Below are 16143 nucleotides of genomic sequence, written 5' to 3'. Positions count from 1 at the left end.
CCCCCCCCCCCCCCCCCCCAATTCCTTTCCCGGCCGACAGTACCCCGGTCCATTAAACTCCGCATTATCAACAACAACCATGGCGTCATCATCACCACCACCACTCCACAACGCATCCTCTCCTCCCCCTCCTTCCTCACAGCATCAGCAGCATCAGCACGCCACCGCGTCGACCGTGACAATGAGCGGCGGCCTCGTCTCGCACATCACCCTCGGCAACGTCGTCGCCGCCCTGGCCCTGTACGTCGTCGTGTCGACGCTGGCCGCCGCCGTCGCGCGCAAGCCTTTGTATCCGCGCGGCGTGCCGTGGGTGGGTGGGGGAACAGGAAAAGGAGCAAAAGGAGAAAAAGGAGGGAAAGGAGGGAAAGGAGGAGGTGCTGCGAAGGAAACAAAGGAAGGAGGGGTGGAGGAAACGGGGGGAGGAGGAGGAGGAGGAGGAGGAGGAGGAGGAGGAGGAGGAGAAGGAGGCTGGATGGCTGGGGTGAGGACGATGGTGATGGGCGTGGTGCATATGAGGACTTGGGTGGGGGAGGGGTATGAGAAGGTATGTTTTTTCTTTTTCTTTTTCTTTTTTGGGGGGGTTGTTTTGTGTGTGGATTACGGTTTGGGGGAGGGGACTTTGTGGATGGTGTGAGAGATGGAGGAGAGCGGGTGGGGAGCGGCGGAGGGAAGGTGGGAAGAGATATGGAGGGAGTAACTGGTTGAAATGGAGGGGGGAAAAAACTTGGGGAGAAGAGGAGGAAAAAGGAAAAAAGAACATGAGAAAGCGAGAGGGAGCACAAGAGGTGATGTGTATCAGATACTAACGCACCCCAAAACAGTACAGCAAATCCGACCGCACCTTCATCCTCCCCAGCCAAACGCCAGGCGCCCCGCCCGAGCTCGTCCTGCCGCGCAGCCAAATGGCCTGGCTGCTCGAGCAGCCCGACGCCGTGCTCTCGACCTCTGCCGCCCACTACGACTCGCTGCACGGCGACTACTCCTTCCTCACGCCCGCCCTCCTCGCGGATCCCTACCACGAGCACGTCATCCACCGCTCGCTGGCCCGCAACCTCGCCGCCCTGGTCCCGGCCGTCGACGCCGAAGTCCGCCACGCCACCGACGCCGCCTTCGGGCTCGACACGACCGAGTGGAAGAGCGTCAACGTGTGGGACGCCCTGCTGGCCCTGGTCCCGCAGGTCACCAACCGCATGCTCGTCGGCCCCGACCTGTGCCGCGAGCAGAGCTACCTCGACGGCATGGTCGGCTTCACCAACGACGTCGTCCGCAACATGCTGCTCTTCACCTTCATCCCCTCCGCCCTCAAGCCGCTCGTCGGGCCCCTCCTCGGCCTGCCCAACTGGCTGCACTGGCGCCGCACCGCCCGCCACACCCTGCCGCTCGTGCGCCAGCGCCTCGCCGACATGGCCGCCAAGGACGCCGGCGACCCGGCCTACGCCGACTGGCGCGAGCCCAACGACTACCTGAGCTGGCACATCCGCCTCGCCCGCCGCGAGAACCGCGCCGACGAGCTCGACCCCGTGCGCGTCACCCAGCGCCTGGTGCCCCTCAACTTCGCCAGCATCCACACCACCGTCATGACGGCCCACGCCACCATCCTCGACCTGCTCGCCTCCGACCCCTCCGCCGGCTTCGTCGACGGCATCCGCGACGAGGCCGCCCGCGTCCTCGCCGACGAGCAAAAAGAAGACGGCGGCAGCTGGACCAAGCACGGCCTCGCCCGCCTGCTCCGCGCCGACTCGGCCATCCGCGAGAGCATGCGCGTCTCGACCTTTGCGCAGACGCTCGTCGGCCGCAAGGTCGTCGCCCCGCACGGCCTCACCAACCCGGCCGAGGGCTGGCACGCCCCGCCCGGAGCAAAGCTCAGCCTCCCGCTCTGGGGCGCCCAGCACGACCCGGACCTCTTCGACCGGCCCGACGCCTTCGACGCGTTCCGCCACTCGCGCGAGCGCGAGGCGTGGGAGGCGGCGCGCAGCAGCAGCACGGCCGGGGAGAAGAAGGAGGAGAGAGGAGGGAGCACGGAGCAAGACAGGGACGAAGGGCTGCGGCTGAAGCAAAAGGGCATGGTGACGACGGGCGACACGCATTTCCCGTGGGGCCACGGCCGCCACGCGTGCCCCGGCCGCTTCTTCGTCGCCCACGAGCTCAAGATGCTGCTCGCCTACCTGTTCCTCAACTACGACGTCAAGCCCCTGGCCGAGCGCCCCGGGACGCGCTGGATCGGCATGAACATCGTGCCCGCCGTCGACGCGTGCATCGAGGTCAGGAGGAAGGCGGGGACCGTGCCGCCGCCGCCGCCGTCGGCGACTGCTGCCAATTGATGGAATGTTTTTCTTTCTTTTTTTTTTTGGAAAGATGGGGACGAGTAATAAGTCCGGCTCACTTGGGTTTCCGCCGGCATTTTAAAAAGAGCCGAGAATCTTTCTTTTTTCAACGTCAGCACGTACATACATACATGAGAGAGAAGCGTGAGGAAGGAGATACTGGTTGTACAGGGAGAATAAATATATATATCTGCGCCGTTAGCAGCAGCAGCAGCAGCAGCAGAACCACATGAGACATGAAACATAAAGTAGCGTGTGCAAAGACTTCGCCAAACCCAAACAAAAAGAAATAAACATGGCGATTCCCCTTTTTACCCGAGCAAATAGAAAAAGAAAAAGAGCAAACATGCTCTTAGAACGCCATGTCATAGAATAAGACAGTCCTTCAGGATCATGAGATTCCCCCCCAATTCCCGCACTGACGTCACAGTCGATTGCACAAGATGTCGACCTTCCGTGGCGCACGATCTCTGGTGGGACAGGCTTGGGAGGGCCGGTCTCTTTTGGCGACCACTTGTGACGTGACTATGCAATCATCTCTCTTCCTGTATGTACATACGTAGACACGAGGCAAGCGAGCGGATAGGCATGCAAACACACCTCATGCCTCTCTCTCCAGGGTATCTGTTGCTTTATATGTTTTGCCAAAATGCAAAAAGGAGGTGGAGAAGCGAGCAGCGTTGAACAGAGTTTTTTACGGTGCCCGGCCGAGGCAGAAGTCGGAATCAGGTTAGGAGGCAGCCCGTGATTATGCTGCCGTTTCACAAATCGGAAGGGCCAAAACCCCACAGTTCGTTGAGGTCCCAGCCTTGAATTTCAGGAAATGTGATGATGGGAGGTTGCTCCGAACCGGGCTGCTGGGTGCCGGCAACCGTCAGGCAATTAGCAACATGTTGCGCAGAAGCAGCGGGGGATACAAAAGACGCGACTTACCGGCATCTGAATGCCATACGGTAGCTGGACGTTGGGCATGCCCGGAGCGGTGGTGTATCCCATCGGACCTAGAGACTGCTGTACGAAGCGACAGCGTCAGCGGTTCCATCGGGAAAGGTGGCGGTAGGGGACGTCCGCTTACATTGATGGCCTGTGCCGCTTCCGCCGACAGTTCAGGAAGACGTTCCTGATTGGTCATCATGGTCCGATGCAGCCTCAGAACTCTCTCCACGTTGTGCTTGAGCACTTTCTCCTTCTCGTCAGGTTGCACCTTGGTGATGAGCAAGTCGTAGGCTGCCGATATGTGGCCCATGTGACCAAAGCCTGCGCCGGTACGGCTGGCCTTTTCCTCGATGAGGACAAGAGATTTCTCGACCAGCTCTGCTATGGCAACCTTATGGTTCTGGAAGAAGCGGTAGTCTTGTGACAAACTCGACATGAAAGCGGTGTGGATGATGGAAATTGCGGCACGGGCCGTGTCGTTCCAAAGAGGCAATAACACTGTCTTGTTGCCCATCGTCATGATCTTGAAGTGTTGTTCTATGACGGACGCTGCCGCGTCGAAGCATGCTGTGCGCGAGTACGTATAACGAGAATCGGTCCCTGCCTTTCGTGCGAATGGCTCATGGAGCAGGACAAGGAATTGCCGGAGTTGGATGTCGAGAAGCATGCGCGTGATCTTCGCATCTTCTCGACCACTCCATGAGGGAATTCTCTCCAGCTCCACAACCACCTTCTCAGCGTATGCCATCGTTTCTTCATAAGTGAGTGGTGCTGCTGCATTGTTCAATGCCGAGTTGATCTCCACTCGTAACGCCATGCTCTTCGCCGAAACATAGAGATATGACGTCGCGGTGAATTCCTGAATGGGCCAAGGGGTTGGGGGCGCCTTTCGGGCTGTGTTATCAATGTCCTCATCATTCACATTCAGCGGCGGCGCCGTGTCGGTGAAAAGACCATGCGACGACGATGGCATACCGCGGTAGATGGAACACTGTAGCTCCGATTCGAGCATCGTCCACCAAAGACGACGTCTCATCTCTTGGTCGAAGATGCTCGTCTCTTTGATCAGCCAGTTCGGGTCACGATGCAAGCCTGTAGACAATCCGAAGGTGATCAAGTCTCTGGAATAGCCCCAGATCTCCTTCCACTTTATCGAGTTGACGCATTTGGTCTGCAGCAGGAGACACCGAATTTGATAGTGGCTCAGGTCGGCATGTTTTCGGCTCTGCATCGACAGCCAGCGATCGATGGCGTCAACCCACTCGACGGCTTTCTCGACCTGCACGGGCCGGTCTGCGCGATAGGTAGTGGGAAGCTCGAATGTTGCAGTGACGACTGTCGACAGGACTGCCAGCACAGTCACAGTGAACTCTGGTCGGCGTCTAGACGGATCGGACCAAAAACGGGAGTACTCATCCCAGAAGCTGGGAGCATGGAGTATCCTGTGGGTAGTCTCAAGAGTATCAAAGTAGTGCCGCACCAGGTGATCGACGTGTTCCTTGGGCGGGAGGAGAGCGTCAGCGTCCACGGTCTGGGTGGATAGCAGCTTGTGCTTCTTCCAACGGTCGCGAATCGCCTTTATCTCTGGCCGAGTCTGCATCAAAGCGGGGTACTGCTTGAATGTGGCCTGCATGAAGGAACGAAGACCTGGAAACTGCAGAAGTTAGAAGAGGAAAGGTAGACCGAGACGACCGAGCCAGGCAATTCTGCGAATGACAAAGCCGGTCACGGTCGGCGGTTCCGATTGCGCGGGGAGCATTGTGACGATGTTGGACGGGGCAGAAAGGGCATGCGACTTACATGTGTGATGACGACGCTGGTGATGTTACTCCTGCCGAAGTAGGCCGTCTTGAACGCCTTGCCTCGGAGGAGCATGGTCTCGCTCTCCTCGGCCTCGGCGCCGCGGCGGGCAGAGGTGGGATTGGGCCACAAGAGCTCGTCGCCAGCATGCTGGATTGCCTGGCCGTTGCCGTAGGGGTCTTTGGCCTTGCCTTCGAGCTGGGCGAGGCGGCTCTCAAGCTCGGAGATCTTCCTGCGTTGCACAGAGAGCAGATCCGAGCTCTCCCGGGAGCCGTGGTGGGCGGCGTCGGGGGCGACCGGGGCTCGAGGGACGGTGTTGGAGCTGGTCGGACTTAAGATGGCGGCTCGGTCCTCGTCGCTCTCCGGGACTGGGTGGTGGCCATTGCGAACGCCTGAGGGCGGCTCTGCGCGGGAGTCGTAGGAGCAAGTGTCTGCATGGCCGCCCTTGCGGCAGCGGCCACAGGCGGGATACTCGCGATCACACCGCAGCTTCCGGCGGCGGCAGTCGTAGCACGAAAGGGCTATGCGCCGGCGTTTCCGCACCTCAGTGGCCGTCTCGTCCGGAGAGTTGGAGCGGCGGCTGGAATTGGGCGTGTGGTGGGCCGGAGCATCAGACATTGGGGGCGGACGATCTGATAAAGCGCGAGGCTTGAGAAGGAGACACGAGAAGCAGCAGGACTCGTGGGGCTGGCTTGGGCCGGGAGCGAGCTCGGTCTTATCAGCTTCGTACTCGGACTTAGACGAGCAGGCCGAGGAGGGCGGGCGTGGGCGGGCGTCAGCGGCACGCGGGCGGCACGCGGGCTGCACGGGGGCCAGGAGGAAGGGCGAGGAGGAATCACGGCATTGGAAGAGTCGAGGGGATGGAAACGGCTGCCTTCGGCCACTGCTGATGTGGGAACAAGCTCATGAGTGCTGGGGAGAGCGATTAGTTTAGGCTTCTGACTAAGCGGGCAGGTGCACTGCACGCCGCAAGCGAGCGCAACACCAAAACATGCTCAGAGCCTCCGTCTTCTCGTCGCTGCCTGCAGCCGAACACGACGACGCGTCAGCCGCAACCCGAACTCGCCCGCCCAATGGATCGCCCGGCGCCAAAGTCGCTCTTCACGCGTAAGCGCGACCTGCTGTACCTCTCCTTCTTCGCCATCCATATTCCGATAGTCTTCTGTACGTCCCGCACGCTGCGCCCGCGCGCCGCGCCCGCCCCCGGACCGGCTGCCGCTGACGCGTGCTCCTCGAGGCGTTGACGTACTTCCCGTCTACCCGGAATCGATGAGGCCTGAGCCGCTACTGGCCCTGCGCCAGTGGTACATTGAAACCTACCAGGACCGCTTCTTCAGCGCTCCACCGTAAGTCTGCCGGTGCCCACGCTGCGCGCCGTTTGCCGGGCTGGGCCGGGCCGGGGCTGACGTCGAATTGTGCCCGTGTGAAGGCCGTGGTTCTCCATGTATATATGGATGGAGGTTAAGACAACCGCACTGCCAAGCTTTCTGATGTTGCGCTTACACGTGATTAGCTTCTGTACCACGCCCCACTCTCTGCCTGGGCGGTCGGGGCCCTGATGCGCGGTAAACATTCTTCTCTAAGCCAGACTGCCCCAGCTCACCCTACGTCAGATGACCCCAAGGTCCCCATCCACCTGCTCATCTACGCTTGCCAGACGGGCATCACCACCATGACCTGCATCGCCGAATACCTCAGCTGGGACTCGTTCACCAACGAGCAAAAGCTCAGTTTGAGCGGCCTCTACGTGCCCTATCTTGCACTTTGTGAGTGACACTCCCTCGCGTAAACGTGTCACACAGCATCGAGACATGGACTATTGGAAGTAGCTTCGATGCGAGGACGCGCAATGCACTAACGCACCACAGCTGTGTTCATGGGTGTCGACATGTTCCGACGGCTCGAAAAGCGATTGGCTCCGGGTGCCGCCACAGCCTCCGCAAAGAAGGCGCTGTAGGACTGTCGAAAAGACTCCACGTACACTCGTCGCCCAACGCATCTCTTCACAGCTAGGTCCACCTGTGTTTCTGCCGAGGTGAGTGCCTCTGCTATGTCAGAGGCTCAGGCAAGCGGATGAAAGGCGACAAAGCAACATGTTCATGTATGCCATTCGGTGGCCGCAAACGGATACGGATACCAGACTTTGCAACCTCTTCGGCACGATCGTTCTCAGGCTTCTGGGTCCAATGAACTAGAAGGACCATCATTTAGTGCGCATATACGCTCCAATAAACTCCACAAACCGGTGAAATTGTTGCGAGCGATGTTTATTGTTTCTGTGGTCAACTGGAGTGTGAGGGGGTTGGTCGTCTTCTGAGAGCGAGGTGCATAGACACTTACTGTATTTCAAGAAGACCGGCGTACAACACATTTGACTATCGGCGCGGTGCCAAGCGATGTGGCAACCGCATAGGTTCAAGGTTGACAGCAGGACGAAGTTCCATCCTATGGTGAGCGAGCTTGCAGACGAAACACCGGCGTCAAAAGCAACTTGGGCATGGCAAGTCGAGGCGGACATCATGGTAAGCGGAGGAGGTGGTAGATTGGACGTGCCGCAGGTTTGAGTCTGAAACATTTGCTTCATGCAGCTTCGGCATAAGGCTCTTCGCTTAATGCGGCACGTTCATGTTGTCCTGTTCGGGAAGCATCTTCGGAGAGCGAGATCGACCACGTCCGAAATAGTCTGCTCGAGAAAGGGGTTGGGTAGGTGAAGAAGCAGGAAAAAGAAAGAAACATTTAAGACAAGGGAGTGGTGCGGCGGTTCTAACAGAGAATAGGAGGGTGATCGTGAAGCACTCGTTATGTGGCCACCCAGACTTTCTCGACGCCGGTATGAGAAGAGTGCCGCGAACATCCCGACATTGCCGGCATAGACTGACTCCGTCCAGCTCGGAAATATCGTTACTACGCCATCACCGCTAGCTGCGATGACTCTGTGGATATACTCGCTGACATTGCTCTAGATGGACATCCATATCTCCTCAATCGGCGGCCAGCACTACCACTGCCACGCTTCTGGTCTTCTGGGGACGAATAAACTACTTATGTAGGTAGTACATACAATCCGATGTGTGGACGTATTCTTCCACCCCTGGCTGTGCTTTGAGTGGACGTGCCGGTGGATCGCGCCGACTAAGGAGATAATGTGTACATCACGTCAACCATGCTTTGAGCGCAACTTTCGCACGTAGGAATCCCGAACCCCTCGTCCCTGAAAGTATGGTCCCAGGGCCCAAGGCCCTAGGCCCAAGTGCATGTTCTGTACACACCGTCGGTTTTGCGAAATTGACATCCGGAGGTCGATGTGGGACCTGGACTGCAGAGAAACCCAGGCGTAGGATTCAGCTACTCAGGGGAGTGTCGTGCTATGTACGGTACATGAACATCTCGGGCGAGACAGTGTTGGGAAGGCCAAGTTCTCTTCCGACCTGCTGTGACATGGCTGTGCACTTTGTCACGTCATTTGTCTTTCCCCGTTCACACCGACGCAATGATCTCACGGCATGGATACCCTTGATGAAGTTTAGTTCAGGTGAGAATTTGCGGGGATTGAGAAGTCGTCATTACCGCCACCGAAGAGCAACAACGGGAAACCACGTTCCCAAAGTAGGCAGAGCCGAAGTGAATCTCAGAGTTTTGTGGGTGGGCTGAGCTATTCCAGGAGCTTATTAGGCCAAGACGCGTGGCACCGCTCCATTCATGGATGTGAGTACGCATTGACGGCTCGCAACGCAATCGGATTTGGGGTTTAGCGTTACCCTTGGGGAGAGGAAGCCGTAAAGGGATACAGACATGTCACTATACATACACCAACATCCTGGTGCTATTTTCTCGCCACGGGCCCCACTGCATGGTCTCGACCGGTCACACGGCACCGCCTCCTTCACGATGGATTGCAGGTTTGGAGACCCACACTTTCATCTGTATACCTGGTGATTGCGGGGACCAGGTATGCTGTTTAAGGTTATCGCAGATGAATGACTCGAGAAGCCGCGGCAACGACGCCCGCCCGTTGTGGCTGGCAATATAGAGTTGATGCACGGGCAATGGATGGCGACGCTAGAGGACAGCGCCGGTATGGAACCCTTCGTGATGAATTGAAGTGGACGACTAGCCCGACAGCAGCGAAACGCGGAGGCGGAAGGGAGCATGTTCTGGTGGTGTTCGTCGTGGAAACACGCGGCGGGGAAGCGGACCGCGTAAGGCTCAGCCGAATGCATCGCAAACCGGGTTAATTTCGCACTTCTTCAGGTGGGTGATGTCAAGAGCTGAGTGGCCCGACGGGCGGCGGCAAAGGGAGTCTGAGGGCCAGTCGCGGTGCAGCCGTCGCGGCGGCCATCCCATCATCTTACTTGGCTACCCCGGTCTGCAAGCCTCCCGCAAGCCTCGGCCCAGACTGGTATCGGGCCCGTCTTCGGACGTTTAGGGCGGTCAGGCGTGCCGAAGCTGCGCGTTGCCCGCGGCGGGTTGCTATAAACGGGTAGTCGGAGTTCGGCGGAGGACCGCGTGGTTCTGGAATGGGCTTCATCAGCAGCAGCAAGCGAGGAGGCCCGCCTCCTTTTGCGCAGGCGGTGGGCATGGGCGTGGGCTTGGGCGTGGGCTTGGGCGTGGGCACGGCTTGGCGGGTGGGCCTGGTGGTGCAGACGAGCGGTGGGCGGCGGGTGAAACAAACAATCAGTCTCGAACGAGAGTGGCCTGCGCGCGTGGGCAAGCAGCCGCGCGTGAAACGGCCTAAGCCGCATGCGGCAACCGTTCCTGCCCGGGCCGACCTCTCAAACCGCTCAAACCTCGCCCGCCCCTTCGTCATTACGCGACAACAGCCACTCACACCCAACAGTTGCATGATGCCGCATAGCGCTGCCAAGCCACTCGCCATCCCCGGATCCCGCGCCCGTGCCGCCCGGCTGCCAGTGGGAGCGCCACCGCGAGACGTCCGCCACTCCTCAGGCACGTGAAGACCACAGCGCCTATTCTGCATCCACCTCAGCGCTTCCGAAGCGGGCATACTCCCGGCCAGCTCCCTCGCCGTCCGGCTCGGCCACCCTGCCCGGCGCTTTCCGCCTGGCTGTTTCTTCCCTGCCTCGCATCCCAGCCTATAGTGGGGACCGATGCTCGCCAGCATCAGGAACACCCGCTTGCCGGCGATCCTGGCCGCCGCCCGGAACCGCTCGACGGACTGCTTCTGGATCATGCTACCGCCAGGATTGCTGCCGCCAGCCACGGCTTCAGGCACTCCCCACTTTCGTATATATGGCCGCGTCGCCGGCCTCTGTCCGCCTTCCTCAACCTTCACTGCACTCTTTCTGCTCTTGGTAACCTCTTCGAGGCCCATTCATTCTTTTTGCTTGACGCTCTTTTTGCTTGCTTGCATACAGGCTGTGCCTTTCGTTCTTTCTGACTTCCAGCCTGACTCGGCCACTAGCACCAGTAGCATCATACCATTCGTTCTCTTTTCGTGATGAAGGTCACGACTGCTCTGGCCGTCCTCGGCTCCCTCGGGGCCGCGGCTGGACGTAAGTGCCAAAGTGCTTCCTCTTCTCGTGCTTCCACGCTCACACAGCCTGTCCAGGTAACATCCCCCGCCAGGATGTTGTGACGACCGCCATTGTCTACTCCACCCAGCTCTACACAGTGACCTCGTGCGACTCGACAGTGACCAACTGCCCCGCGTCCGCCACCCAGGTGTCGACTTCCCTGGTACCTCACCACACCACCACCATCACCGGTGCCCAAGTTTCGGCGACCGAGGAGTCCACTCCTGTTGCCTCCTCTTCCGAAGTGGTTGAGAGTGCGATTCCCTCGTCGCCCGCTGGTCCGGACTACGAGACTCCTTCCTCTGCCGTTGAGACGCCGGTTGAGAGCACACCCGTGCAGACATCCGACGTGTCTGGCGAGACGGCCTCTTCGGTTCCCACCCCCGAGGTCCCGGCCTCCACCCCGGTGGCTTCTGTTCCCCTCAGCAGCGATGTCAGTGGTGAAACCGTTTCCACTCCGGAGGCTCCGGTCTACACTCCTGTCCAGACGCCCGAAGCCCCGGTCCCCACTACCGGTTCGGCCCCTGTGAGCCCCCCTTCGGTTTCTGAGGCCGCCACTCCGTCCACCCCCGTGGCCCCGTCCGTTGTGCCCACGCCTTCTTCGGCCTCCACCCCCGTGGCGCCGGCGTCTTCGGACGTGAGCGGTGGCGTGCCCACTCCTCTGTCTCCTCCCGTTGTCGGCACCCCCATCACTCCGGCCGGAACTCCCATCTTCACGCCGGTTGCGAATGCTTCCACGACGCACATCATCCAGGATGTGACCTCCGTCGTCTACAGCACTCAGTACTACACCGTCACCTCGTGCGCTCCTGAGGTCACGAACTGCCCCGCATCCAGCGGTGATGTCTCCGCCGTTTCCGAGTCCCTGGTGCCCGTCTCGACCACCACCTACCAGACGACTGTCCCCGCTACCCACGGTGTCAGCAAGTCCACTGTCTATGCCACTCAGTTGATCACCGTCACCTCGTGCGCTCCCGAAGTCACCAACTGCCCCGCCAGCTCCACCGCTGTGCAGACTACTCTGGTGCCTGCTTCGACCACGGACATCACCACTTTGATCCCCGTCACTGAGGAGTCCACGCCGCAGCTCTCATCGGGCGTCGAGGGTGTCGTCAGCACCCCGTCCGCCTCTGCTCCTCAGACCACTGAGTACCAGACCAGCACCGTCTTCAGCACCAACTTCGAGACTGTCGTCACTGGCGGCAGCACCTCCGTGGTGACCTCCGTCGTTGCCGTGTCCACTACGGTCTGCCCTCTTACCGAGACCAAGACCATCAGGACCTCGAAGCCCAGCGGAACTGCCCCGGCCGTTTCTGGCGAGATTTCCAGCGCCGTTGCCATCCCTTCGACCAGCACTGCGCCCAACGGCGAGACTGTTGTCCTGACCGTCACGCAAACTCCCAGCGCCCCTGTCTCGTCTGGTGTTGAAGGCGCCAGCTCCGCCCCTGGCGTTCCCGTTGGCGAGACGGAGACCCCCAGCGCCGTCGCTACGCCCTCGACCAGCACTGCGCCCAATGGCGAGACTGTTGTCCTGACCGTTACCCAGACCCCCAGCGCACCCGTGTCGTCGGCTGTCGAAGGCGCCACTTCTGCGCCTGGCGTTCCTGTCAGCGAGACCGACGAGACCACCAGTGTCGTTGCCATTCCTTCGACCAGCACTGCTCCTAACGGCCAGACTGTCGTTGTCACCGTCACTCAGACCCCAAGCGCCCCTGCTTCGTCCAACGTCTCGGGCGAAGTCAGCACTCCCGGTGTCCCCGTCGGTGAGACTGGTGAGACCACCAGTGTTATCGCTGTTCCTTCGACCAGCACTGCTCCCAATGGCCAGACCGTCGTTGTCACCGTCACTCAGACCCCAAGCGCCCCTGCCTCGTCCAACGTCTCGGGCGAAGTCAGCACTCCCGGTGTCCCCGTCGGTGAGACCGGTGAGACCACCAGTGTTATCGCTATTCCTTCGACCAGCACTGCTCCCAATGGCCAGACCGTCGTTGTCACTGTTACCCAAACTCCCAGTGCTCCTGCTTCCAGTGTACCTGGTGTCCCCGTTGGTGGCTTCAACCAGACTGTTAGCGTCGTTGCCACTCCTTCGACCAGCACTGCCCCTAACGGCGAGACTGTTGTTGTCACTTTCACGCAGACTCCCAGTGCGCCCGTCTCCTCAGGTGTCTCTGGCGAAGTGAGCACTCCTGGCGTACCTGTCGGTGGCTTCAACCAGACCGTCACCGCGGTCACTGTTACTGCTTCTTCGACTTCGACCATCTACAGCACTGCTACCAGCACCGCTGTGACAACCGATGCTCAGGGATCCACTTCCCAAGTTGTTGTTACCCAGGTCATTTCCATTGGCACGACCATTTGCCCTGTCACCGCCACTCAAACTCCTGAGGCATCGGCCCCGGTTTCTCAGCCCGTTGGCACTCCTTCCGCCCCTGCTTCGTCTGGCGTGGAGGGCGTTACTTCTGCTCCTACCCCTGTCCTGACGACGCTCTCTTCGACCTCCACGATCTACAGCACCGCTGTTAGCACCGTTGAGACTACTGATGCTCAGGGATCGACTTCCCAGGCCATCGTTACCCAGGTCGTGTCTATTGGTACGACCATTTGCCCCGTCACCGCCACTGAGACGCCTTCTGCGCCCGTCTCGTCTGGAGTTGAAGGCGCTACGTCCGCTCCCGGTGTACCTGTCGGCGGCGAGAGTGCCAGCGAGCTTCCCACGCCTTCTACCTCCACTGCTCCCAACGGCCAGACTGTCGTCGTGACTGTGACGCCTAGCGTCTCGCAGCCCGCTGTCTCGGATGCGAGTGCTGTGCCCACCCCGGAAACCTCTACGAAGCCGAACGGCGAGACTGTTATTGTCACCGTGACGCCCAGCGCGGCTGTGAGCAGCGACGTTTCCGGTGAAGTCAGCACTCCCGTCATTGCTACGCCCTCGACTAGCACTTCGACCAGCACTGCTCCCAACGGCGAGACTGTTGTTGTTACCGTCACTCAGACTCCTAGTGCTCCCGTCTCTTCCGACGTTTCCGGTCAAGTTAGCACGCCCGTTGTCGGTGCGGTGACGACCACTGTCTCTGAGCAGAACCTTGTCACGGTCACCATCACGATTACTCCTACGGCGCCTGGTGGCAGCACTCTGCCCCCGACCGTTGTCACCCACACTGAGACTGCCACTCCCACCCCGTCCACCCCGGTGGCCGGCGAGACTTCTGATGTTTCCGGAGAGGCGTCGACTTCGGCGACCCAGAACATTGTCACGGCCACTTTCACGGTTACGCCTACCGCAGCTGATGGAACTGCCCTGCCGCCCAACGTCGTTACTACCACGGTGACCGCTGAGTACACCCCCTCGACCCCCACCGCGCCGGTCAGCGCCGAGTCCACCGCTGTGTCGACTAGCACCGCCCCCAACGGCCAGACTGTCGTTGTTACCGTTACTCAAGTTCCCACGCCTGTCGCTAGCAGCGCTGTGGAAGGCAGTGTGTCCAGCTCGGCTGCTCAGCCGCCGGCTGGCAACGAGACGGTCTACGTCACCTACACGGCTCCTAACGGACAGGCCAGCATTTCCACCTCGGTCGTCTCCACTCCCGCCGCCGTCACCCCTCTGACCGTCACCTCTTCCTCGACCTCGACCATCTTCAGCACTGCCATCAGCACTGCCGTCAGCACTGATGCGCAGGGCTCGACTTCTGAGGTTGTTGTCACTCAGATCGTGTCCATTGGCACGACCATCTGCCCCGTGACCGCCACCCAAACCCCTGCCTCATCTGGTGCTGAAGGCGTCACTGAGGCCGCCATTACCTCTTCGTCGACCTCGACTATCTACAGCACTGCCATTAGCACCGCTACGACTACTGATCAGGCTGGTTCGACTTCTGAGGTTGTTGTCACTCAGATCGTGTCCGTTGGCACCACCATCTGCCCCGTGACCGCCACCCAGACTCCCGCATCGACTGATGTTGAGGGTGCTACCGCCGCTCCCTCGCAGCCCACCGGCCCCGCTGGCAGCTTCACGACCATTTTCTACACCGTCACTGGCGCGAACGACCAGGGTGTTCCCGTGACGAGCATTGCCTCCAGCGTTGTTCCTGCCAGTACTTCTCGTGCTGTTGTGCCCCCGGTGTACGGCAACCAGACTCTCTCTGTCCCGCCGCACCCGATCCAGACGCCCGCGCAGCCCGCGAACGTTACTGTTCTCGTTACTTTCACGCCCTCGGCTCCCGTTGGCACTCCCGTTGCTCCCAGCGTTTTGACCACCATCATCACCCCCGGCGCGCTTAACACTAGCCTTTCCATGGCTCCCACCCCGACTGTGCTGCCGACCATCCCGTTGTTCACGTCCGCGGGCGTTGACGGTGTCGCCTCCACGCCTGTCGCGCCCCTCACTCCCGGCGCCGGTTTGACGACCTCGACCGTCTATACCCTTGACTTCCAGACGAGCACGCACACCCACGAGAGCGGCACCTCCACCGTTGTTGTCACCTCAGTCGTGCCTGCCTACGTCACCATCTGCCCGGTAAGCATCCAACCGCTTTGACACCCGGGCATGAGCCTCGGATTCGAAGATCTCCCAGTTTTCAATGTGCATTGATTATACTAACAAATGGTTTCAGGTCACTGCTACCGAGACTCCCGCCGCGGCCACTCCCACCACTCTTGTCACTGCCAAGCGTAGGGCCGCTCTTCCGTCCGCCCCGGTTTCGGCCGCCTCTGTCGAGAGCGCCTCGTCCTCGTCGTCTTCCGACGAGACGTCCGATTCCACTTGGGACAAGATCGTCAAGTTCTTCGTCGGCGGCCGCGAGTAAACCAGAAAGCTCGAGCTTTTTCCGACGACCCCGCCGCTAAACAGTCGAAACATGTGCACATGTGTAAGACATGCGCATGAAATTCGCATCTCCGACGTGCATTCGTAAAAAACGCCACATTCTCCACCATGATCGGGTTTCGCGGCAGGATTCGTAAGCGGTGGGCGGTGGATACCCTCAGGGGCCAGCTCCTGGGCTCTCCTACCCCTCATTACGCAATTGTCGACCGACCTACCCCTTTCGGTGATGGTCCGTGCGGATTGTGCGTGTGCACGGAGGGGGAGGGGTCTCTTCGTTTATTGTGAAACTTGAGTGAAACAAATGCAGCACTTTTCAAATCCTTCATACTTCATCCTCATCATCGTCCATCATCATCAACAAGTACGCGGAAACTACATTGGGCTGGGCCCCGTGTTCCCAAACGATTAGGACAAGCGGTGTGATCTCCAAAAAAAAAAGAAAACTTACTTCATCAGACCGCACGTTCGTCTTCACCATTCATCCCGTCAGCTTGCCACTGGCACGTGCATTGTGTCGAGTAGCTTTCGTGGAACACGCTATGCTGGAGTCAAGTCGGTTTGCTGCTGTTTTTTTGCTTTCACTTCTTGACGATGAGATGCTTGCACGCTTCTTTTTTTCTTCTTCTTCGAACCTTCTTGTATATATGGCTGTTTCCCGCATCATAGGCGGAAAATAGAACGGAAACTCCAAGCGCGGCTTTTCTCTCTCACGTGAATCATTGACCGC

The 16143-nt window shown here is 59.7% G+C and overlaps 4 protein-coding genes across 4 annotated transcripts; 3 read left to right on the top strand and 1 right to left on the bottom strand.

Annotated features, from left to right (window-relative positions):
- Positions 1 to 79: 79 nt before the first annotated feature.
- Positions 80 to 2321, top strand: BKCO1_12000102 (cytochrome p450; the record flags this gene model as incomplete). Its single annotated transcript, XM_020270592.1, has 2 exons — positions 80 to 544; positions 822 to 2321. 2 exons carry the CDS (start codon positions 80 to 82, stop codon positions 2319 to 2321), a joined length of 1965 nt encoding a protein of 654 aa, XP_020132508.1.
- A 764-nt stretch (positions 2322 to 3085) lies between these two features.
- BKCO1_12000101 (c6 zinc finger domain containing protein) lies at positions 3086 to 5678 on the bottom strand (the record flags this gene model as incomplete). Its single annotated transcript, XM_020270591.1, has 4 exons — positions 3086 to 3181; positions 3258 to 3335; positions 3400 to 4914; positions 5061 to 5678. The coding sequence occupies 4 exons, from the start codon at positions 5676 to 5678 to the stop codon at positions 3086 to 3088; spliced, it is 2307 nt and encodes a 768-aa protein (XP_020132507.1).
- A 455-nt stretch (positions 5679 to 6133) lies between these two features.
- On the top strand, positions 6134 to 7017 carry BKCO1_12000100 (uncharacterized protein; the record flags this gene model as incomplete). The annotated part of the gene is made up of 5 exons (XM_020270590.1): positions 6134 to 6224; positions 6298 to 6406; positions 6490 to 6520; positions 6574 to 6826; positions 6929 to 7017. 5 exons carry the CDS (start codon positions 6134 to 6136, stop codon positions 7015 to 7017), a joined length of 573 nt encoding a protein of 190 aa, XP_020132506.1.
- A 3501-nt stretch (positions 7018 to 10518) lies between these two features.
- BKCO1_1200099 (gpi anchored serine-rich protein) lies at positions 10519 to 15396 on the top strand (the record flags this gene model as incomplete). The annotated part of the gene is made up of 3 exons (XM_020270776.1): positions 10519 to 10573; positions 10630 to 15107; positions 15205 to 15396. 3 exons carry the CDS (start codon positions 10519 to 10521, stop codon positions 15394 to 15396), a joined length of 4725 nt encoding a protein of 1574 aa, XP_020132626.1.
- Positions 15397 to 16143: the final 747 nt, after the last annotated feature.

The sequence above is a fragment of the Diplodia corticola genome (assembly GCF_001883845.1).
Source record: "Diplodia corticola strain CBS 112549 chromosome Unknown scaffold12, whole genome shotgun sequence".
NCBI lineage: Eukaryota > Fungi > Ascomycota > Dothideomycetes > Botryosphaeriales > Botryosphaeriaceae > Diplodia > Diplodia corticola.
This window is presented reverse-complemented; position numbering and strand designations above follow the sequence as displayed.